Raw genomic sequence first — 26,203 nt, 5'->3', positions numbered from 1 at the left:
CCTTCTACCTCCGGGATACACTCCCAGACCTATTTTTTTATATATATTTTTATTTTGTAAACAGGGTCTCTTAAGTCAGTGAGGCTGGCTTCAAACCTGTGCGATCTTTCTGTCTCTGCCTCCCAAGCATGGGGATCACAAGTGTGCACCACCTTGCCTGGCTATGTGACAAGAGTTTCTAAGGAATGAATCCTAGAGTGATATGGCTGGAGAATGCTTTACAAAGCCCCTCAGACACTGGCTTTTCACAGTCTTCACCACCCTGATATCCTACGGATAGCATAAAGCAACCTAATCTGGAGAGAACGCCATCATTTTATAAAAACTTAGCAGACACCTTTGATCTGAGGGAATTACTAGCAATCCTATGCAAAAGGTTCAACATAACGATAAATGAATAGACATACTTGCTTTGATTTTTCTTTTTCACCAAAAGTTTCACAAATTTACCCAATTACACAAATACCTTTTAAAACTCACACACACACACACACACACACACACACACACACACACACACACACCTGCTACTATGTTTTTCAAGAAGACAGACTTAGTGCAAAATAACATACAACATTCTTTGAGAAAGCCAGAAATACTGGCTAAGGTATCACCAACTAGTGCCAATTCTAACTGAAACTCTGGTCTAATCTGCCATCCTGCAGCTTCACTCCTTTTTTTAACTAGTATCTGAAATAGAGATATAAGGGGCTTTTAAGTATCCCAATTCAGAATAACTTGAAGCCTGTTACCTAACCTCCCAATGAATGGAAGCTGTATGGGATCTGGAATGTTTATCTGGTGCATTCACTGATGTATCCACAGAACCTACAACAGGGCCTTGCACAAACTCCTATATAATTATTTGTTCAATGAAAAATCATTGATTCGAATAGTCATATCTTTAAAAAAATACAGTGCTGACATGAAACTGCTAAATAATAATGCTTGTTTATTTATTTAGATACTACACTATGTCTTTTGCCTGGCCTAATGTCCATCTTAAGAAGTGTATACTGCTATTACTTTACAAATTTGCATACCAAGGCCCTTTCTGTGCTCCAAAACATAACAAATTCTACAAGGCTGAACTCTATTTGGATCACATTTAACCCGTGAAAAACAGAAAAATTCAGTTAGAACAACAAAATATTTCTTCTTTAGCTCTGTTCAAAGAACTGATTTCTTAGTAAAAACAATATATATTTAAACCTATAAACATGTTACACAAGACTAAAAACTATTAATCTAAAAATACTGTGGACAACTTGATGTGTTTAGACAGGATGAAACATACACACATAGTTTTAAAGCCTTCAAAAAATTCACATTTTGAGTAGTATAAAAACATTGGAAATGTCCCCTGGCAGTTAATCCCTCTTTTTACCATTCTTGTTCTACTTCTACTTTATAAGACTGAGCCTACTCTCCATTAAATGGAATTCATTGGTTCTTTTGTTTATAAATTTGCTTTCTTAGCTGGGCGTGGTGGCATATGCTTATAATCCCAGTATTTGGAAGGCTGAGACAGGAGGATTGTAAGTTCGGAGGATTATAAGCCTCAGCAAATAGTGAGACTCTCATCGACTTAGCAAGACACTGTTTCAAAATAAAAATAAAATTGAGCTGGGGCTATAGCTCAAAGATAGAGTGCCCATGGGTTCAATCCCTAGTGCCACAAAAAATTTAATTTGCTTTCTTCATAATTATAAAACTTTGAGAGTAAGAACTAGGCTCGTGGGCACTTGTATTCTCAGTACCTACTAATAATTTTTGTTAATAAATTATTTTTAAAAGATATAGTTGAATGTTAACATAAAAGCAATATATAACAAGTTAGTCAAAGAAGTTCAAAAGTATTTCCTTAAATTTAAAAGGCTTCTATGATAATCCAAACAATAATGCTTTGCAGAAAGAAAATCAAGCAGTTATTATTTACAGAAGAGAAAATCTTAATAAAAGTAACATATATTTACACTGAGATTTACTCATTGGGAACATTACCTCTGCTTTATAATAAAAAGTCCACAATATAATTACTCCAAAGATTGGGAAATAAAGAGAAAAACTGTCTGCTGCTAAGTCCTATGATTTGGGTCCTGGAATGCTTTTACAGATCCAGCATCAGCCAGGTAAGTTGCACAGGCACTGGGAGTACCTGTGAAGTAACAGCGCCTTGGGAGTACCCGTGAAGTGACAGCGCCTTGGCCATTAAACAAAGTCTCAGCCAGTGAACCTTCATGACGTCAGCGTGTCGAAAGGAGTTCTGGTCAGGAAATGTAATGGGCTCCAGTATATAAGCTCGGCTCTTTGTGAGAATGTTATGACTGTGGCCAAAGGAAAGGAAAACAGGAGTGTCTCTAAATCAATCACGGGCCATGAAGCCAGACAGACTGTATGACAAATGCGATTTTTCTTGGCACCACTGGGGCATCACTAATTGATGACAATCGTATGTCCACACTGGCACATTTCCACAGGGGATGTGTGTGAATATGTCACCACATCTGGATGCGAGGCATGCTGGGGTCCTGAGGCGCAAAGACCTACTAAAACCAGAGGCTCAGCAGCTGTGCTCAATGAACACCGTGGGAGCCGCCGAGTGATGAAAGGAGCAAATTACCGCAAACTGTAAATACAGACTTATTTCATTAAAATACGAGGTAACTGCGGCAGCCATCCCCCATTCACACAGCCTTTTGCCTCTTAAAGAAGGCTGGCATCTAGGCATATCTGTGTTTCTAACTTGTCCAGAAAATCCACATTGCTCTATGGAAACATGATGACACTTACATAAAGCCATATCAAAGTTTCTGGTTCTTTTTCAATTAAACAAAAGAAATTCCACACAGAAGCTAGAAAGTAAAAATATGATATGCTACTGCCAACATGTTTGCAAGAATAGTCCTCTTCCATCTAATCCAAATGTAAGATATGTACAACAAAGTTCATGCTAAAAATTCAACATAGTATAGTTTTTTTTAAAAAAAAAGCACTGCAATGTATTAATATATAATTTCAACTTGTCCATAAAAGACAGGGCACCAAGTACTATGTGCATGTATTCCATTGTCAACATGATTTACATTATGTTATGAAACTATAATGTACCAATAAAAGCAAAAAAATAAGGGAATCTAAATGATTAAAAAAATAAAATAGGACTGGGGATATAGCTCAGATGTAGAACACACCCTGGAGCTTAATCACCAGTAACACACACACACACACACACACACACACACACACACACACACACAAAGTCTTTCATAAATCTTAATCAGTAATTTCCCCATTCAGAGTAATAGAAGTCATCCTTCAACAGGAATTCAGATAAAATTCTAATTTTAGTCAGGTCAGAAATTGCAAACTCACTTGTCCTATACCTTCTTTTTGTGTCGTTTTTCTTCATCTCTCTTATTCCTTTCCTTTTATGTCCTATCTTCCTTCATAAGACTGCCCAACCGTCTTATGAGGCTCTTCAACTCGGCACCCCCCAAAGTAACACAAGACTGAAAGAAGTCTGGTTAACCTGGGCTGAGCAGGGAGAGAGGTATGACAAATTAAGCACTCCCTTCCCTAAGACATGAAAGCCAAATCTATTTTATTATGACTGCCACTTATTTATCTAAACACTTATGTGGTGATAGAAGGCACTGCTAGTACGTTAGGCTGTCTTATATGTGGAGAGAATAAAGAGGATGATTTCTTTTTAGCTTGTGTCTTTAACACATCCTTTTTACTTAGACACCTGCAAATGCTCTTAATGCCAAGACATGACTGAAAAAGAAAGCATAGTATAATGTCCTATTCCTATATAAAATAAGGAATAAATAACTAAAAAGGAGACTTCTTATGTTACCATTAAAAATAAAGCCAATGACTATTTTCATTTTATCTTCAATCCACCAGATTTTCACTAAACATGAAAATTATCTGTGCCACAGACATGCTAGTTCTGCCACAAAATAGTAGCTTGACTCTGTATCTTGGAGAAACCCTAACTATAGACTATAGGAAGAGACAGGAAGAGTGAGAGAAAAAAGGAAGGAAGGAAAAAAAAAGGAAGTCATAAAACGCAGGTGGCATGGCTGCTGACACTAAGACAGCTGAGGTAACCCTCTGAGTTCATCATCTGAGTGTCTCCTATCACTATCGATTGCTGGAACATTCAGGCCAAAGAGCAGGCTTCTGTATCTAGTCTTGCACAGATACCCCAATTCCAACTAGATATAGGTGATTTTTTTTCTCAGTAATGCAGACTGAAACCATTGCTCCGCAAGCACTCCACCTCTGAGCTACATCACCAACTTGTTTTGTTTTATTTCAAGATGAGATCTCGTTAAATTGCCCAGGCTAACCTCAAACTTGAGATCCTCCTTCTTCAGCCTCCCAAGCAACTCAGATTATAAGCATATACCACCATGCCCCACTTGACTTATTTTCTTATCGTCTTCCCCTAGACAAAAGTGTACAGTTGGCATCTAAAAGGAATTAATAACAGACATTAACAATTTGGTCAAAAGATGTGAAGATTTTGACAAACAAACTGATTCTACTTAATGAGTTATCTTGTCTCTCTTATTGTACCATGGCAATGCACCTGCTCGTGAGCCAGCTTCCCAGGAATGGGCAGCTGTGATCCTCCAGTGATGACTGCAGATATGCTCTCCTCTGATTTGTTAGAGCAGAGTTCTACAATGAGGATCCAGAGATGGGAAGGACCGATGCAAAATGCTGCCATGGTCACCAAATTGAACAACCAGTTGCCCCATTTTTACATTCCTCAAACCCTTCCTCCAAAGTCATGGAGAATAATCTAAGTGCAGAATCCTCAACTCTTCTGTTCTGCTAAATATCCTCCCGAGAGCAGAGTCTAATACCCAAATGACAAGTGGCAAGAACAACTGCTGAGCTAATTCAGACTCCTAAAATATAGGGTTTTAGAAAAGAAACATTTTCAACAGTCTTTTCCACTCCAAAAGTTCGGGAGCTAGCTCAGCAAACAGTGACCAGCCCACGGAGATTTACTCTTCAAAAACCTCATCAGAGATCTTTCATTTTGCAATGTGAACAGAAACCAAATGAACACAACTTGATGTCGTTGGAATGCTTCACTTAACCTCCTTCCCCAAATCAAACCACAGAGAAATACAATTTCTGCATTTCTTCATTAGTAAATATCCTGGAATTTGAAATAAGGAAATTTCCATTTCTAAAATGAATCTATGTTTACATTTAATGCTGTTAGACAGAAGCAGTGAAGACTGGGTGGTTAGGCTGAGACCAGAATAAAGGTTGTTTGTTTGTGTTTGACAATTTAGTTGTCAACCTAATTTTTCTTTACCTAAGATTACATGTGTAAAATGCCACGTTAAAAAAAAGAGTCATCTTGCCGGGCGTGGTGGTGCACACTTGTAATCCCCGCGCTTGGGAGGGTGAGATAGGAGGATCGTGCAGGTTCAAAGCCAGCCTCAGCTGGTTTAAGAGACCCTGTCTCCAAATAAAATATAAAATAGGTCTGGGATTATAGCCCGGAGGTAGAAGGCCCCTGGGTTCCATTCCCAGTACCACCAAAACCAAAAAAAAAAAAAAGAGTCATCTTTAGCCAACATGGTGGTTCACACCTGTAATTCCAGTACTTGAGAGGCTGAGCCAAGAGGATCTCAGGTTCAAGGACAACCTCAGCAATGTAGCAAGACTCTCAGCAACCTAGTGAGACCCTGTTCCAAAAACAGAAACAAAGTACTGGGAGTGTAGCTCACAGCTAGAATGCCCCAGGTTTCAGCTCCCGATACCACAAAAAAAAAAAAGAAAGAAAGAAAAAAGGAAGAAAGGATGAAAGGGAGGGGAGGAGGGAGAGAGGAAGGATCATGTTCGGAGAGACCAGTAGAGGAGTGAAGGTGACCAGAGGAGGGAGGAGGGGAAAACAGGGGAGGTATGATAAAAGAAACAGACCAAATAATGTCATGCACATATAAGATGTGTTACTGTGACTCTCACTATCATGATCAGTGACAATGCGGTCATCTTTCTAAAATGTCATGCATTTCCTTTTCACGCACGCACCCTCACGTGCAGTGTGACCTCTCACTGCACACACTTACCTGACTTTTTTGCCTTGCTCAGTGAGCATCTTTACCAAATCAGCAATGGGGTACTGAGCTTTGGCTGCGCAGAGACCGTAGCCTGCAAGGAACATTACGAACACAGAAGAATGTGGTTTTTATTTTGAAATTTTATGAACTAAAACTTTTCTTGATCAAAACATATTTTTGTGCCAACAAAAGGCAATCAATTAACAGTACTAGAAATAAAAGCAAATTTATATAATCTGGGCTTTGAAAAATATGACAATGAATTTAAAATTCCAAATCGCATGATCCCTCAGTCTTCTGCAGTGTTTGACACCCCTGCCCCACACGCCACATGCACTTTTTTTCTGGGCCTCTCTTCTCTCTGCCCCTTCCACATGTTTTTAAACTTTCTGTACATGTGGCTTTGATGACACTACATTTGCCTGGCTCCCCTTCTAACTCTGTTCTTCCTCCGATTTCTCAAATATCTTTCCTCTTTCTGTTCTCTGCTTTCAGTGACCAAGTTTCCTCTAGGGGTTTAACTTCACCCCTCACCTCTCCCCTAAAAATATCAGCTCATTTGAAGCTTCAGAAACCACCCAATGATTCCCAATAATAGGTCTGTCATTTGAGTTTCAGGACAACATGTTCATTGTCAAACTGCATGTCTCCCCAAAATAACTTAAAATTCTCACACTCTGCACCCAGATGAATATATATATATATATATATGTATATATATACCTATATTCACAAATGTTATAGATAATATACTATGTAATAGGCTATATTAAGATGCATATGCAACATATATATGATATAAATATATATCTTCATATTTAAAGTTATTACAGGTATAGCCGGGCATGGTGGTGCACGCTTGTAATCCCCGCGCTTGGGAGGCGGAGACAGGAGGATCGCGCAAGTTCGAAGCCAGCCGTGCTGGCTTAGGAGACCCTGTTTCCAAAAATAAAATAGGTCTGGGAGTGTAGTCCGGAGATAGACGGGCTTCCAGGAACCCCAGTATCACCAAAAAAAAAGTTATTACAGGTATAACAAAAACTTTAGTCCTCCTCCTTCTCATTTTAACTCCTAAATTCTGTCCATTCTTTTTATACAATGACTCTCACTTTTGTCCCAACTTTTCTAGCCCATTTTTACAACTGTTAAGTAAGTATCTACTCAAGCTATTCTTTCTGCCTTCATTCGCCCACAACCCCATCCACCCTCTAAGGCCCCAAATAAATCCTCTCTTCCCTAAAACATTCTTAGGTTTCTCATGATAGAAAAATGATCTTCACTACTCAATTTAGCCTTTAACATAACCCACCTTGCAGTATATCTACCTAACTTGGTAACTCAATAGGAAATGCCTAAAGGAAGAGACCATATTCTATACAACTTACACCCTGATACTCCAACACAGAGCATCTCAACAGGCAATGTCTGCACTGTTGTGAGTGGGACAATTCATTACACAAGAATGTCCAATGCATGGCAGCATATTTGGTTCATCTGCTTCTAGCTACTAGCTGGCAACAGCAGCAGCCCCACCTCTGTGAAAACCAGAAACTAAATGCTTCAAATGCACCTAAAAGGTAATACCGTCAAGTTGAGAAGGCATATGCCTTACAATTTAGTTTGGCTAATGTTTGTTATTTTTATCTTAGTACCCACCAGTAAAACAGCCACACTTGACCCACACTGAATACCCACACGTGTGGGTATTCAGCAGACTTTCTTTATAGAAAACTCATATGACAGGATGACATAGTTAAAATCTTACTCTGAAACCAACACCTTATCTATTATACCATTCTGTTATAAGAATGAAGATCTGAGATAAACCTAACAAAACTGTCAAATTGATGAGACAAAGGAAGGATGAAATGACGTGGTTAATGTCACGAAGACTGTTAGACTCAAAGTTATGAGCAAAGGTGAGGTGCTATGACTCCCAGGACAAGCTCCAGCTGCTGGGTTGTGTTCCTTCAGCCTGCTGGAAACCACATGATTCTTGATGACTTTCAAAATATGCATTGCTGAAAAGGGACCAACATTTACTAAGTGAGTCTAATGAGAAAGACAGCCACTTTCACATATGATATCTAGTTTAATTTAGACAATAGGCCTTACAATAACCAATGAAAAAAGATATCCAGGGCTCAAAAATTATTTAAAACATGTACAGAATCACAAAAAGACATGGCTTGAACCAATACATCAATTTAAAATATCTATGTGATTCTTAAATATTGACCAAAATGTCTGAGAATTGCCCACTCAGTAGTCACAGAGAGGCTACGAAGTTTCCATTCTGTTTTCAAAAATGAGGAAGTTCAAATTCTATTATTTTCCTATTGTAAGAAATTAATGTATCAATTACAACTGTTACAGGATGTTCGCTTTTGATTTTTTGCTGTTAATTTTTTACCTGGAGTAATGATAATGCTATTGGCTTCTCGAATCATGTCAATTGCATTGTCAAGGTTAATTTCTGTGTGTGTGCCGGAAATCTCCATGGGTTTTCCACCAGCTGTTGAAGCAGTCCCATAGCCTCCAAGAATCACATTTGCCAGGGAGCGATTCATTGCCTACAGAGGAAAATAATCAGCTGTGAGAGTTTAATCCACATAACTCTTTGAGAATTGTATAAGTGTTGTGTACATAATATTTGGAACCACTTTAAAAGCCTTATTTGATCACTTAGAGCATTTTAAACAGATACATTTGAGCTGGCTTCTAAAATTATTTCAAAAAAATTAAATGACAGGACATCTGAGAATCACATCGTTTTTTCTACCAAGTCATTTACATGCCAATACATTTTCATTTTTTAAAAAGTAAATAGAAACAGCCGGGCATAGTGGCACACACTTGTAATCCCAGCATTTGGGAGGCTGAGACAGGAGGATCACAGTTTGCAGACAACCTCAGCTACTTAGTGAGGTCCTTTGCAACTCAGTGAGATCCTGTTTCAAAATAAAGAATAGAAAATTGGACTAGGGGTGTAGCTCATAGGTAGAATGTCCCTGGGTTCCATTCCTAGTACCGCAAAAATATAAAAAATAAAAAGTTAAATAAAAACAAAGAATTTAATGAAAACCACCAGTAAAATTTAGAAATTAATGAAAAACTCAGATCTACAATTATTGTCTAAATGATGGTTGAGCAAGGTCTCTCTGCATATTTATGTGTATTACACCAGATTAAAAGAGGACCAAAGAGAAAGATATGAATAAAATTTTACAAAACAGCCCTTCAGGTCTCTAAAGTATCATCTGCTACCAGATATAAACTGTCAAGCATCAACCAGAAGAAATCAAAATAAGGATACATTTCACTTAAAACTATGCTGCCCTCTGTCTTCAAGAAGAAGAAAGACATAGGGTTGAAACATTTTCCAGATCTGACAGCACCATGCAACCCATCCCATCCCTAAGTTGTAATAGAAGCAAATAGATTCATCACTAGGATCTCAAACAACTCACTTCTGATGAGGTATGTGAATAAGATAATATACTCTTTAAATGCACACCCATCCTTTTAACTAGTAAAATAATCTCAGGAAGAAAATAAAGACACATATTGCACACTCACAATCCAAGAGCATACCATATGAATGCTATTGAATACATGACAGCAACTGTTCTGGCTCTCAAAAGCATGCATTTCTAAATGTCGAGAGGCAGGGTGGTGGAAATAAAAAGGAAAGTAACTAGATGTTCTGAGTAACTGAATGTGTTTTAAGAATTCACATCACTAATAATAAATATACCACAGATCCACTGTACCACTGCAAAGCTATCCAAGCACCAACCTATTACTTAAAAACAAATAACCTTTATTATTTAAAAAGCACCCAGAGCTGGTCGTGGTGGCACAGGATTGTAATCCCTGCACTTGGGAGGCGGAGACTGGAGGATCGCGCAGGTTCGAAGTCAGCAGCGCTGGCTTAAGAGACCTTGTTTCCAAATAAAAAGTATAAAATAGGTCTGGGATTGTAGCCCGGAGGTAGAAGGGCTTCCAGGAACCCCAGTACCACCAAAGAAAGAAAGAAAGAAAGAAAGAAAGAAAGAAAGAAAGAAAGAAAGAAAGAAAGAAAGAAAGAAAGAAAGAAAGAAAGGAGGGGAGGGAGGAAAGCACCCAGAAATCTCTAAGTACCATGTCCAGAAAAAGCCCTGGCTGCCCATACAATGATGGTCCAGCTGTTGATGACCACATAGGTGAGACATTTACATGACTGTTCATGTTTGACAAGGCCGAGGGAAGAAGGAGCACAGACAGTATGCAGAGCCATGCTTTCAACATAAATTTCAAAGGTGATGGACCAAAGTGTCAGAATTTTGTTTTTAATTGGTGCATTGTAATCATATATCACATTGGAGTACAAGACTTGAGAGGATATACAAGCACACATCATCCAATTAGCCCTCATCCAGCCCCCATCCCATTCCCTCCCCCTCCCTCGATCCCATGCTTGTTTGGTGATTAACTTTGATACATTTGTTTATGTACCTCCTGTGTTTTAAAGAGGCTCCTTCCTCCCCTATTCCATACCCTCTGATTGATCACCTTAATTGCTTCACTATAGGGCCCTTTCTATAGCTCGACCTCTTCCTGTTGCCCCTTTCCTCCTAGTTTTTGCTGATTAGGGCAAGCATCTGATTTTTATTTTCTGCGATATTTCTCTGTGCATGCCGCATTGCAAGTACCCATCCCACTCTCGACCGCCCCGGTAGTGGCCTGGCTACCTGATGGACTGATCCAGACCTCGCTGCCTCAAGCAGCGGCCTTCCCTCATGGGAGGACCCGATTCTGGTCTCGCTGGCCCAGACACCAGCCTAACCCCTCAGCTGGCTCCGATCTCAGCCTCGGAGGCCCCAGTAGCAGCCTTGCCTCACGGCAGGCTCCGATGCCGACCATTGGCCCCGGCACTGGCCTAACCCCTCAGCAGGCTCCAATCCCAGCCTTGGAGGCCCCAGCACCGACCTAGCCTCACGGCAGGCTCCGATCCCAGCCTCGCTGACCCCAGCACCGGCCTAACCCCTCGGCAGGCTCCAATCCCAGCCTCGGAGGCCCCAGTAGCGGCCTTGCCTCCTGTCAGGCTCCAATGCCAGCCGTTGGCCCCGGCATCGGCCTAACTAAAAAATTTTTTTATCTAAGCTCATTTATCATATATAACATTCACATTTTAGAGATTTCAAAGTCTAATAAGTTAGCTTACAGGTTTTTTTGTTTTGTTTTGTTTCTTAGGGAGGGGGACTGGAAATTGAACTCATTGGCATTCTACCTTGGAGCTGCACCCCAAGATCTTTTTATTATCTTTATTTTTGGGGGGTGGTACTGGGGTCCCTGGAAACCCTTCTACCTCCAGGCTACACTCCCAGACCTATTTTATACTTTTTTATTTGGAAACAGGGTCTCTTAAGCCAACACGGCTGGCTTTGAACCTGCGCGATCCTCCTGTCTCTGCCTCCGAAGCGCAGGGATTACAAGCGCGCGCCACCACGCCCGGTTTATTATTATCTTTATTTTGAAACAGGGTTTCACAAAGTTGCTGAGGCTGTCCTCAACCTATGATTCTCCTCTCTCAACCTCCCATGAACTGCAATTATAGGCAAAAACCACTATGTTCAGCTAAAATTATTAAATACAAAATAAAGCCTGGAGCAGGTATATGTGTGTTATTAATAAGAGTATCAGGGGAAAATTAAAGTAATGCTTTCAATTAAGTTTATAATCCCAACCTGAAATGAAGTTCTAAATTCTTAACACATCTTTTCATATTTGAATCCAAGATTTAAATGAAAGCCCAACTATCCAGCCCTGAGACTTCTTCCCTAATGTTCAACTTTTACTGATTTTCATAAATATTTTCCAGTTTTGATTTACAGGGAGGCTGAGACAGGAGGATCATGGTTTGATGAGAGCCTCAGCTACTTAATGAGGCCCTTTCCAACTCAGTGAGACCCTGTTTCAAAGTAAAGAATAAAAAAATAGGGCTGGGGGATATAGCTCAGAGGTAGAATGTCCCTGGGTTCCATACCCAGTACCGCAAAAAAAAAAAAAAATCAAACTTTTGTCTTTAAAAATTCATTTAAAAAACACATTAGGCATTCATTAAAATATTTCTATCATAGATAACTTTATTTAAAAGTCATCTGGAGATAGGCATGGTAACACATGCTAGATTCAATCTGCAGTAACACACACACAGACACAAAGACACACACACACACACACACACACACACACAAAATAAAAAAGGGCTGGGGTATAACTTGGAGGTAGAATGTCCCTAGGTTCAATCCCCAGTAAAACACACACACACACACACACACACACACACACACACACACATCACAATACATGAAGATCTTGTATTTGTTTGTTTGATTGTTTTAAAATTGTAGTCATAAGGGCTAGGGATGTGGCTTAGTGGTAAAATGCTTACCTAGCACTTTAAGCAAGCACTCGACCCAGGTTTGGTCCCCAGACCTGCACACAAACTTATAAATTAGTCCTGAGACAGGTATGTAAAAGTGCCCAACCATTTACAAAGACAGCAGGGTCCAACATAGAAAACAGAGGCCTCAAAAATAGCCTTCACAGGCAGGCAAGATGGCTCACACTGGTAATCCCAATCCTTGGGAGGCTGAGAAAGAAGGATTGCACATTCAAGGTCAGCCTCAGCAACTTAGCAAGACCTTGTTTCAAAAAATATAAAATAAAATAGGGCTGGGGCCACATACGCGCGTGTGCACACACACATCAACTAGACAAAGAGGCTCTATCACCTTATCACAGACTTGCAGAGGAATGGATGTTAAAAGGACATGATGCAGAGGGACAGATGTATAGGGACATGATCACATTATTCTAAAAGGAATCATTTATTTTCTATAAAACTAAATGTAGGAAAAGGAAAAACTTTCTGAAGACAATTAAAGCATACCCACTTCTGATGGCAACTTAGGAAGAAAAAACAAGGAGCTCCAAGGTAGTTTAAATATCAAAGTCCACTTGTTAAACATATCCACAATTATATAATCATTATATTAATCCATGTGGTCTCTTAAAAACTAAATTATTTTTCATCTCTAAATTTACCATTGCAACATCGTGTCCTCAACAAATGTTTACAGTTTGTGGCTTTGTTTCTTTTTTTATTTCTTACTTTTTGCTGGTTTAAGTGATTAATTGCCTATCCTGTGGCCACTGATTCACAGATTGAAGAGTTCCCAGCTTCCAAGACAAAAAATTTACAACACTGCCCAAGCTGTTCCTTTTAAGCTATTAAGCCCTATAATGAAAATTGTATTCTACATTAAAGAGATACTTAGTTCATATAATTCCAAAAGTACTGTTAGAAATAATTCTGAAGACAAAAAAGGAAAGATCATAAAATAAACAAAGTCAAATTAATAATATATATACCATTTACCATGTATATTTTTATATTTTTGAGGTTAGCTTTGGACCTACTTTGTTCTATTTTTACTTGGAAACAAGCAACAAAGTACAAAAATTAGAACATTTTGTCTAAAAATTTGCCGTTTATACAAGACCTCTGTTTCCCAGGTGATCTATCACAAGTAGAACAAAAATAATTTTTAAAAGGTAAGTTCTATTTGATATACGGACACAAAGTGCATCTTCGACTCAAATTTGTTGTTATACTCTGTCAACATTTTTCAGTTTTTATAATATCGGGTGTTGTGTAACCAAAGCATTGCGCTCAGAGGACACCCAAAAGAATTCATTGTCCAAACAAAAATTCAATTTCAAGGATTGCTGGCTAGCCACTTAGGGTGCATTCCATTTCTTCCCACATAATAAAACCACCCAGTTTTGGTTTGAACTTGCATGTTTCCTTCAATAAATAATAATGAATGTCAATATACTGGTACCATATTAACTATAGCATGTCTGCTACCAAATCTACCCAGGGAGAATTCAAAATAATGAAATGAATTAATATTCACCTAATCTTCATTTTAGGAAAAATTATACACATTTTAATGTACTCTGTGCTAAGCCAGGCCTCATAAACACAAAGGTGAATAATAAACAGTACCTTAAAAAAATACCCACTCTGTAAAACAAAAATATTTCCTATTTGCAGAATCACTGTGGGAACTAAATAAGCCAACATTTGTAAAGCACCCAGCAGAATGCTTGGAGTATTGCACTAATACCCAACTTTGTATTTTTATTATTATTGTGAATTACCCTGAGTTTCTAAGCATAAGTCATGGAAAAAAAGTTATAATAAGAAATCAAGTTAAAAAGGCTCAGTGAAAGTCAACAAACCAACAGTCAGAAATCTGTCAGAAATCAGGGAAATTTGGAAAAAGAAAATTTCTATCTCTAAAATCTAAAAACATGGCCAGTTTCATTATGTTTGTGTCTTTTTTGTTTAATAACAACACTTGGGCTCAGGGAGCAGAAAGGGAGCTGAGCACACCACTCATCACCAGTAAGAGCGCCGACTGGCCAGTCATTTGTGGTGACCAGGGCGCCATTTTCAAAACCCAACAGGAAGTTCTCACGCCCTCAACCATGTAATTACATGTGTAAAAATGTAACTGGAGGAAATCATCAAAGATACACAAGGAGGAATACTGCAATAGTTAAACACTAATAATGTGGGTTTTGATAGATTGTAGTATATCTATATGCTGTAATAATAATGTAAATTACTAGTTAGAAAATTAAATCAATGCTAGAAAATTAAATAACATATTAAATAGAATGTATCTAACATATGCCTATGAGGAAAATTAGAACACTAAATGTTCACAGGTAAGTGATAATGAGAGTTCAGATTATTTTATTTTCTTACATATCTTTTCCGTTTCTTTTAAATTTCCTACATGAGACATCTTTCGCTTTTGTAATTGGAATAGTTTTTAAGTTAAGATTCACCTGTCCTTGAATCCAAATTAATGCAAACTTGCTGATACTAAGAAACTACTAACCTGATCCAATAAGATATTTTTTATGGTCTCAGGCAGCCAAAAATATCTTGTTGGCTACATATAAAATATAGGAATATTGTTTGTGGTATGCTGATTGCAAAAGACATGCTTGATGCTATGGAAACAAAAATAAGAAACAGGAACACTAGAGAAAACAGATCAAAAGACATAAAAGAATAGACATATTAAGAGAAAGATGTGATCATTTCCAAAGTACATGAAGGACTATTTTCAACAAATGCCTCTTATTACCTTATTCTACTGCAGGAGTTACTTTGGATACTATAATAATCAAAGAAGCTAAACAAAGAAGGAAAAGAAAAATAAGATAGATATTTGGGAGATGGATGGTCAATTTAAGAACCTAAAGAAAACCATTTAAAAAACAAGGATAGAATATGCAGGAAGGGTCCCATGAGGAACTAGGTATAAGGCCTTCCCCCTGTCAGTTTGCCACTAGCTTTGTTAAATTCTAAATCCTCTCAATTTTTAAATCAATTTTCTGGCAAACCACAAGTTTAAGTAATAATGAAAATCTGCTTCCCCCTGCTGGTCATTCAAATTCTCCAAACACAGTCAAACCAAGGGTTAAACATTCATTTTTGGATAAAACTGTATTTATAACACAGCTGAGTAAACTTTGTTTAAAAACATTTTTTTTCAAAAAAGAATAAATCTTGACATTTTACAAACAGGATACACATCCTTGAACGACTTGGATGATTTAAGAATCTCTTCACTTGTTTTGAACTTGGGCTATCAGATCTTTTTACAATAGGGCCAAAGAAACAAAATCTTTTTTATTATAAAAAGAACACTTCCGCATCTAAGTTGCAAAGAAGATTTTTCAGTTAAAGCATAAGAAAAATTTTAAGTTGTACAATGAGTTTTTAAAGTGGCAATAAAGTGAAGGTAGAATAGCACCTCCTTTGTGTCTAAATTATTTACCAGTATTAGCCCATCACAGAAAGTATGTTTTCTCATATGCGGAATGAAGGCAGTAATCAGGAGCCCAGGGGAACTTTAGTAATGGAGGAGGAGACCCCAGTGGAGCCAGGGAGGGGTCTAGGGGAGGGGGAAAGGAGGAAGAATTAAGGAAGGAAACACTTCCACTGTGAGAATACCAATATCAATCTAAATGTCCTATAGGGGGATGGGGTGGGGAGAGAGCCTGGAGAAAGTCCACCACGTGCTGTGTGTGTGGATGTCACTGTCACTCTGAACTACATTATGATGAGACTCTAATGCACCAATAAAAGTATAAAATAAAAATAATTTATCAGCGTAAAGTAACATTCTGATTTCACTTTGATTCATACTTGTACTTCAATCGACATTCAAAACTATTATGTAGCCGGGCGTGGTGGCGCACGCTTGTAATCCCCGGACTTGGGAGGCTGAGACAGGAGGATCGCGCTGGTTTGAAGCCAGCCTCAGCAACTTAGTGAGACCCTGTTTCCAAATAAAACATTTAAAAATAAAGGTCTGGGAGTATAGCCTGGAGGTAGAAAGCCTCTGGGTTCCACCCCAGTACCATCAAAAAAACTATTATGTAGAGAACAAAATTTATAATTTAACCAAGTTCTCTAGTCAAACCTTTCATTATTTGCAGGCTGTTGTTTTGCTATCAGGAAGAGAATTAAAAATAAAAAAAGAAGCCAAAAAGTATTTGTTGTCCCTTTTTTCTGTTCTGATTTTTTAAACCATGCTAACCATCAGCTTCAAGATAGTATCTCTCATAGATGACTAGTAGAAATACAAGTTAGAACAAGCTTTCCAGAAATGTGGTATTAAGTATTTAAAAAACTATAAAAGTCTCAGTTTTATAGGTGTATCACACTTACTGCCATGTTTCATTTCTAGGAATCTATCCTAACACAAAAAAAAACAGAAATTTCAAAGATTTTTCTTATGTACCTAGATAGGTAAAAAATCAAACAATCTAAGACATACAACATTGGGAAAATTTTAAAGAATTTTATATATCCATAGAGTGAACTAACAAAAAAATCTCTTAATACTTTAAAAGCATTTTAATAATTAAAAAATTCAAGAATATATTTTAAATTGAATTAAAATATTATAAAATTAGATAAATAAATATACAAATATGTAATATACAAAGAAAAGAGAAAAATCATACATATTTATCTTCAAATGGAGAAAGACATTAGAATATTTTATATCTTTTTTTATTCTTTTGGTACGGGGGATAAATCCCAGGTATGTTCTGCCTCTGAACAATACTCCCAGTCCTAAATACTTTGTTCATTTGTGTCTAGTTTTTTGTGTGTTTGTTTATGATACTAGGGATTGAACTCAAGGTCGTTCTACCTCTGAGCTACACTCCTAGCCCTTTTTACTTTTTATTTTGAAAAAGGATCTAAGTTGCTGAAGGTCTTGATAAACCGCTGAGGCTATCCTCAAACCTGGACTCCTCCTGTCTTAGTCTCCCAATTCCTGGGATTGTAGGCATGTGCCATCCCAAGTGGCTGAATATTTGTATCTTTACTATTTATAATTCTCTAGGTGGATATTTTAAAAATAGCCTGAGCAGTGTATTCAAATGAATAAGCATCCTAATAACTTCTGCTTCTTAGAATTAAAACTGAGAGATTTATTTTTATTGCAAACAAAAGGCATGACAAGCACATCCACACCTCCAGGCACATATCCTTTTCCTTCACACGCGCTTCTTACCACACACATGATGTAGGACAGGATAGCACCAGAGGAGCCAATGAGTGCGCCCACGATGGTCAGCAGATTGTTGTTCAGCAGGAAGCCCTCCGCACACAGAGCCCAGCCCGAGTAGCTGTTCAACACAGTGATGACGACTGGCATGTCAGCACCCCCGATAGCAGCCGTCAAAGTCACACCCTAGGACGAAAAGCAAAGCAGAACTCAGAGTAATCATGCAGAAACAAAACCTCTGGCATTTAAAGTCATGGTTCTTAACTATTCCAGCTCCCCAACTAATATAGTTCCATAAAAGTTCTTCTGGTAATGACCAAGGATCTTCCACCTGACCAATTCTCCCATACACATAACAACTATAAACACTGAGCCACTCTTGCCCATTCTTCCCCCCCCAAAAAAAAACCCTAAATAAAATCAGTAATGAAAAGCAGGCAGAAACTGGAGAGGGAGCTATGTTTGGGGAAAAATATAAATTACACTAAGTGGATTTCCCAGTTTTTATGGCTTTAGACTGAAGTCAGGTCTGCGTTGGTACCAAGTGGAAAAGCTAACACTAAGATTATGAGCCCACAGTCTCATGGTTTAAACATCCTGAGGATAGGGTTGGGGGTGCTCCAACAGCTGGAAAGGAAGAGAGAATCTCACAAAGGAGCAAGCTAGCAGTGTTTAAGGGAGCCACAAACTCTGCGTATAACACTACCCAATTATCTGGCTGACTTAAACTATGCAGATGTGAGACAGACTGCAAGCAATCCTGTTAAAAATAAAATAATAGATTTCAGCTGCCCCCACCATAAGAGAGGCAGAATCTGAAATATGATTCCTGCTAAGTTAGCTGCCCATAGAAACAGATAAAAAATGATAATCAATACTCTTTGGGTGAATACAACAGAATCCAAAGTGTGTATAAGACATCATTAACATTATCCACGATGCAATCCAAAATTACTAAATGCAAGAAGATAAAAAGGACAGTGGGAAGATGTTTGTGTTTTATTCCACATATGTCTACATTTTTCTTGCTTCTTACTATATGAGTCTGTTTATTATTTACTGAACTCAAAAGCAAACAAAACAAGCCCCAAAATATTTGCATGGGAGAAATGGGTTGCTTTTGAAATACTGCATTCACCTCTTCTCAAAAAATAAAAACTCTTGAAATTTAATATTTCTATGCTCTAGGGTTAATTTTGAGCCTTTTTAACCTCTTTTGCTTTATTATACTAACAAATACCAAAATGATTTTTCTTCTGATTAAAAAAAAATTATTGCTGCCGTGCATGGTGGCACATGCTTGTAATTCCAGTATACTTGGGAGACTGAGACAGAAGGACCTCTGTTCTCAGACAGCCTCAGCTACTTAGTGCAGCCTTTTGCAACTTAGTGAGACCCTTCAAAATAGGACTGGGGGTGTAGCTCACAGGTAGAATGCCCCTGGGTTCCATCGTGCCAAAAAAAAAAATCATCGATATATCAAATAGTATTCATATATAGAACTTTAAGTTATTCTTCAGTGTTCTAAAATTTAGGTACTGAAATCATGACCTAATTCTTAGGACCACACAAAAATAACTGTCATATCTATACTATAAATCTTGTTTTTCTGAATCAAGACGCCAATAAGTGTTTAACAAGCAATTACTATATATCAAACTTTGTGCTAAAGACTGTAGGTACTTTTTTTTGGTGGTACTGGGGTTCCTGGAAACCCTTCTACCTCCAACTACACTCCCAGACCTATTTTATATCTATATATTTTTTTAATTTGGAAACAGGGTCTCTTAAGCCAGAGGCTGGCTTCGAACCTGCACGATCCTCCTGTCTCTGCCTCCCAAGCATGAGAATTACAAGCATGTGCCACCACTATAGGTACTTTTTTTAATTTAAAATATAACTCCTGTAGCCGGGCGCTCACCCTTGTAATCCCCACACTTTGGGAGGTGGAGACGAGAGGATCATGCAGGTTCGAAGCCAGCATCGCTGGCTTAAGAGACCCTGTTTCCAAATCAAATATAAAATAGGTCTGGGAGTGCAGTCCGGAGGTAGAAGGGTTCCATCCCCAGTACCACCAAAAAAATAAATAAATAAAAAATAACCCCTGTATCCAATTTATATATCAGATTAGATAACATGTAGAGAATATGGAGCGATCAATGAATAACACAGAATTACATGTAATAGCATCAAACAGCCTGTTGGCTCACACCTGTAATTACCAGGACTTGGGAAGCTGAGACAGGAGAATCACAGGTTCAAGGGCAGCCTCAGCAGCTAAGCGAAGCTCTCAGTAACTTAGCAAGTGCTTCTTTCAAAATAAAAAAATAAATAAAAATAGGGCTGAGGATGTAGCTCAGTAGAACATCCCTGAATTCAATCTCCAGTACCAAAAAATAAACAAATAAATAACACTGATATAATAAAATTCTAAACAGTAACCCATAAACAACAAAAATACATATTAATATAATGAATGCAAAATTTAGGGAAGAAGAGTGACCGTATCATACAGGCTGGACTCCCTCACTGAGCATTTCACCTCAGATCATTGTTGCTTGGTGTCATATCTCCCAGTGACTGTGAGAGCAACTAATAGCAGAGGTTATCTTAAGCATACTCTGTAATTTGTAGGACTCGTCACACAGGAGGCATCTAATGAATAGAGCTAAAACCCCGGACTTTTTTTCAACTCCGATTCACCAGCACTCCAATCCAATGAAGGGACTCCAGAGCAATAAAAGTGTCACATTTGACAACTTTCAAATGAGGAATTAAGATGAGATAAACAGAAATTTTCTCCTTAGAAATACTTTTCTATATTTTCAAGATTCTAAGAAGATGCATATGTAACAATTTTTTAAAGTTTTTATTTCATCAAGGATCTTGGGATAAAAATGAGACTGTAATCTAACAAAATATGTCCAATTCCTTGCTAAGTATGAGGGAGGGCTGTTTTGGTTTTTGGCACTGGAGATTTAACCTAGGGACATTTTACCTCTGAGCTACACACTCCCAGCTCTTTCTATTTTTACTTTGAAATAGGGTCTTGATAAGTTGCTGAGGTTGGTCTCGATCCCACAATCCTCCTATCTCAGCCTCTTAACTACTGGGATGACAGATAGCACCACTGCACCTGGATAAATATGTGTCTTTTCATTTCCAACTTCTTACCATGACAGCAGAAAGAGCAGAGACGGAGCCCAGGCAGGTGATACCAGTGGTGAAGCTGGGGTCAATCATGAATGGGACCATTCCACCCACACTGGCTGCCAGCAAGCCTGCATTGAGCAAGTGCCTTCCAGGTAGTAGGAGAGGGGCTGATTTCAGGATTCCTAAACCGAAGCACACAGTATTCAGAATACAGGATGTGCTATAAGAAACCCCCTTTCACACACACACATGCACGCACACACACACACACACTCACACACACTCATGTCATTTATTCTAAACTACTGAAATTTATTGTTAGAATGACATACTATTTAAAATATTACTTTATATTGCTAGATATGAACCATAAAAACATCTTACCATTATTATTCCTAACAAACAACAATGGAGACAAGAAAAACATGGTTCAATTTAACGATTCTTTTCTCTTCTCTGATCACATAATGTCTTTACTCTTTGTCACGGAATCTTAAAAAGTGATCATTCCTCCCCCCAACACAGAAGTTGTTAAGTGTGGTTTCATTTATTTAAAGCCTCAATGCTGAGTCCTAGTACACTGGTATTTTTGATCCTATCAACTAAACCCAAGGGAGAAAAACCTTTGATAGTTGCTTCTAAGGACAAAGCCTAAGACAAGAATATTTTAGGTTTGAAGTTCTTTTATAATTTTTTTTAATTTCATGGGATTTCTCTGTTTATGACTTTATTACTGAGAGGCAAAACCAGATTTTTACATCACAAACTCCTTTTCTTACAGACTCTTTTTTTGTGTGTGGTGGTATTGGGGATGGAACCCTTCTACCTCTGGGCTACACTCCCAGACCTATATTTTATTTGGAAACAGGGTCTCTTAAGCCAGCGAGGCTGGCTTCGAAACTGCTTGATCCTCCTGTCTCCGCCTCCCAAGTGCGGGGATTACAAGCATGCGCCACCACACCCGTCCAGAGACTCTTATTTTAAAAAATAAAATAAAAGCAGCCCCCCTGAATTTTTTCTATACTTTTATTTTCACAATTCACTATGGCAGTAGCATAAGTTGCCATATCAGAGCCCCGAAATTGTTTTCAGAAAGAGCACTGTTTACATAGACTTGTTCAATAAGCTCTTTATTCTATAGGACATATAAAGTTCATTTTTGTTACGTCTACATAGACGTCTCTAACCAAAGACCATGAAGATATCCTTGGGCTTGTATGTATTATCAAAAGGCAACTGGACTCTACACAAATCTGCACACTCATTTCCTTCATTGGCTATCTGAAGGCTAATTTCTAAAGCTCTGACAATACAGGGATCAATAAAAGGGAACCATCTTAGCCAGGTCTAGTGGCGCATGCCTATAACTCCAGAATTTGAGGGGCTAAGACAGGAGGATCACAGGTTCAAGGTCAGCCTCAGCACCCTAGTGGGACTCCCAGCAGCCTAGCAAGACCAAGTTTCACAACAAATAATCAAAAGTGCTGGGGATGTAGCTCATAGGTAGAATGCCTCTGGGTTCAATCCCCAGTACCACAAAAATAAAAATCCCTTTTAATCATCTTTAAGGGAGAGAGAAATACTTTATGTATTTCTGAATATGGAATATTTCTGAGTGCTATCAAAGACTTCACCTAACATCTTCTACTGTGAGCATGTTTTCTGAAACTGAAGTGGACTCACGCATTCCCTGAGCAATGGCTATTTACCTGCTTGTTATGCTGAATCACTCACCCTGCAATTTGCCATATGCGACAAGAGACCCACTAAAGGTGACACCGCCGATGTAAGTGCCAAGGTAGGCCACAATCTTGGTGAGATTTGCAGCTGCATCCATCGCGAAATGTGGGTACTCTACAATGTACTCAGCTACGCAAGTGAGCACCGCTGCCAGACCCACCAAGCTGTGGAAAGCAGCAACTAACTGAGGTAAGTCAGAAATCTGGATGCGTTTGGCGATGGTCAATCCTGTTGGGAAATGAGGGCAAAGAGAAATTAAACTCAACAGGCCTTTGAGAAGTAACCACAACAAAGATCCGCACACTCAGGTTTCCCATCAGTGTCACCAATAAATATTACCTAGCTCCTGGCCAGGGCTAAATATTCAATGCATTAGCTGTTATATAGGCACTTTCAAAATGGCAGGTTTCCTCCATACATCTAACCAAGACCCAATTTAAATAAAGCATCAGTGCACATCTCTTCCTCTCTCAGACTCCAAACACTCTCCTAGATATAGCTTTTTTTTTTTCAGATTACTTAACCCTGCAATTAAATCCCCGTAAGTTCTCCTCACTGAATGAATATTCCAGGCCCTCTTTTCTATTGCCAATGCTTGCTCCTATGCACATAAAAAAAGTGAGATTATGAAAAACAAACAAAAAACTTAGGTTTCAGGTGGATAAAATAATTAACTGTGAAACTGTGGACAGTGAATGCCCAAATTAGGAGTTTCTGAAAGAAATGCAGCTATAGTTAGATAAGTGGAAAGAGTGGGGCTCAGAATATTTGCAAGATCGTGTCCATAGGATTTAATGTCATGACCCTACAGCACAAGCATTTTCCTTCAACTGTCTTTTTAGGGACTGTCAAAAATAACTCAAAGATTACCTGGGAAAGTATAAAATGAAATCTAAGCTAACACTGCACTGAGAGAAATTTAACAACCAATTTAGAGGGAAAAATATGTGTGTGTATAAACACATAAGTTTTTACTGATATACCTACAGAATGAGAGAGAAATCTTTGCCAACTACTTTTCTGATAGAGAACTGATATCTAGAATATAGAAAGAACTTTTAAAAAGTAATAGTAAGTAAAATAACCCAATTGAAAAAATGGGCAATTGAGCCAAATTTGGTGACTGGTGTAAATCCCAGTAGTTGGGAGGTTGAGAAGAGAGGATCACGGGTTCAGAGCCAGCCTCAGCAACTTAGGCCCTAAGAAACTTAGTGAGACCCTGTTTTAAAATAAAAGTTAAATAGGGCTTTAAAAGTAAAATAAATTTAAAAGTAAAATAAATTAAAAGTAAAATAAATTAAAATAAATTTAAAAGTAAAATAATTTAAAAGTTTTTAAATAAAAGTAAAATAGGGCTGGGAATGAGCTTAGAGGTAGAATGTCCCTGAGATCAATCCCCAGTACCGCAAAAAAGGGGTGAGGGGGGTGAACTGAATAGAGACTTCTCAAAAGAAGAAATACAAATGGCTAAAAAATGTTCAACATCACTAAAAATTAGGGAAATGTAAATCAAAATTCAATTGAGATGCTACCTAACTCCAGTTAGAATGGCAATCATAACAAATACAAATCGTAATAAATGCTCGTGAGAGATGTTGGGAAATAGGAAGCCTTCTATGCTGTTGGCAGGACTGCAAATTACTGCAACTGCTATATTCAGTATGAACAGTCCTCAAAAGGTTAGGAATTGAACCACCATATGACCCAACTCTATCGCTTCCTCAGCATCTTTCCAAAAGAATTAAAGTCAGAATACTATAGTGATACATGCATGCCCATGTTTATAAAAGCTAGTTCATAATAACCAAATTAAAGAAGCAAACTAGTGACAGTCAACAAATGAATGGATAATGAAAATGTGGTATACACACAACAGAATTTTGCTCGGCCATAAAATGTGGTATATACACACAATGCAATTTTACTCAGCCATAAAGAACAATAAAATTATGTCATTTGCAGGAAAAATGGATGAAATTAGAGAATATTACACTAAGATCAGCCCATCTCAGAAAGTCAAGGGCTTTCTCTGGAAGCTAGAGAGAAACTACAAAACAAAAGGGACTTTGGATAATTGAGAAAAGAAACCAGTAAATAGTGGAAGGTTGGGGAGGGAGGTGGGAAAGGGCAAAAGAAGGCTTAATGAAGGAAACCATTTAAATAACACAATGTCCAGATATGAAGGTATTACTACCATTACTCACTAATATGTATGGGAAGAGGTTGGTAGCTGGGTGAGATCTAGAAGGAAACACGCCAATACCTGTGTACATATATGTTTGTATCACTTTGAAATTCACTATGACGTATAATTACAATACACCAATAAAACCATTAAAAAAGGGTATATAGCACACAACTTTTATTCTAAAATAAAATACACAACATTCTTTATTCCAGGTTTTATATAGGTAATTGATTGTCATAGAATGCTTTTCTTGATTTTTGACAAATTTTGTTCCTGCAGCCAACCTCTAATGTTTGCAAGTGATGAATGAGCTTACTCACCACATAAATATGTTAATATTTTGTTTACATTAATAATTATGATGAAAGTAAAACACTATGTTTGTATCATGTATGTGTAAGATGTATGGGATAAATTTACTCATTTGCCAACCATATGAGTAATTTCTCTGAATCTGATAACTAACAAATACTGGAAGACTATTAGTTCAAAATGTTATACTACTCACAATGCAATGGCTGTCATCACAACATATTTTAAACTTAAGCTGCATTATTAACATCTTTCCATCACTTTCTTAGATCTGGACAATAAACAAAATAATACATCAAGCCCAAATTTGTAGTATGTGGTTATTTCCATGGTGTAAATTTTTTTTTGGTAAGGACAATTATAGCCACCAATGTGATAACACTGAATGTGGAATTGAGAATAAATGTATGGAAGCCAACACTATATAGTATTTCTACCATACACATATAAGAGATATAAATATATTTTTAATTATGTCTGCTTCAAAAACAGCTCACAACATTCCTGAAAATTTAACAGTAGCCCCAGCACAGCATTGAACAAAATTAACAATAGTTTTTTTTCCTTGCATGTGTGTTTTTCAAGATTTTTGTTTTGTTTTGTTTTGGTTTTAGTGGTGGTATTGGGGGTGGAACCCAGAGGCTTTCTACCTCCGGGCTACACTCCCAGACCTATTTTATATTTTACTTGGAAACAGGGTCTCACTAAGTTGCTGAGAGCCTCACTAAATAGCTGAGGCTGGCTTCCAACCTGTGGGATCCTCCTGTCTCAGCCTCCCAAGCATAGGGATTACAACTGTGTGCCACCACGCCCAGCTTTGTTTTTCAAGTTTTTAACGGGTCTATGAAGCAGAATTTTCTATTGTGATTTATAACAACAACAAAATATAAGCCTATATATGGTATATACGTAAGATTCCAATCCCCCAGTCTACTGTCAGCCAACTAGACACTGTCAGGAAAGAAAAGGAAAAATGAGCCTAGAGATCTTTTTTGTTTGCCTGGGTTTGGGTTTTCCCTCTCTTTTGACTTAGGTAAAACTTTTACTCTGTTTTT

At 37.9% G+C, this 26,203-nt stretch overlaps 1 protein-coding gene across 2 annotated transcripts in view; it reads right to left on the bottom strand.

Moving 5' to 3' along the window:
- Positions 1-26,203, bottom strand: part of NNT (nicotinamide nucleotide transhydrogenase) — a gene marked incomplete at both ends in the record, with an annotated part of 102,878 nt that overhangs the window by 22,777 nt on the left and 53,898 nt on the right. For both annotated transcript variants that reach the window (XM_080704795.1, XM_080704796.1), the window contains 5 exons: positions 6,108-6,189; positions 8,512-8,671; positions 17,762-17,941; positions 20,930-21,090; positions 22,643-22,876. In XM_080704795.1, the coding sequence (XP_080560921.1) occupies positions 6,108-6,189; positions 8,512-8,671; positions 17,762-17,941; positions 20,930-21,090; positions 22,643-22,876 (817 nt within the window). The remainder of the gene's footprint in view (positions 1-6,107; positions 6,190-8,511; positions 8,672-17,761; positions 17,942-20,929; positions 21,091-22,642; positions 22,877-26,203) is intronic.

This window comes from Muscardinus avellanarius (assembly GCF_963383645.1).
Source record: "Muscardinus avellanarius genome assembly, chromosome: 1".
NCBI classification, from domain to species: domain Eukaryota; kingdom Metazoa; phylum Chordata; class Mammalia; order Rodentia; family Gliridae; genus Muscardinus; species Muscardinus avellanarius.
This window is presented reverse-complemented; position numbering and strand designations above follow the sequence as displayed.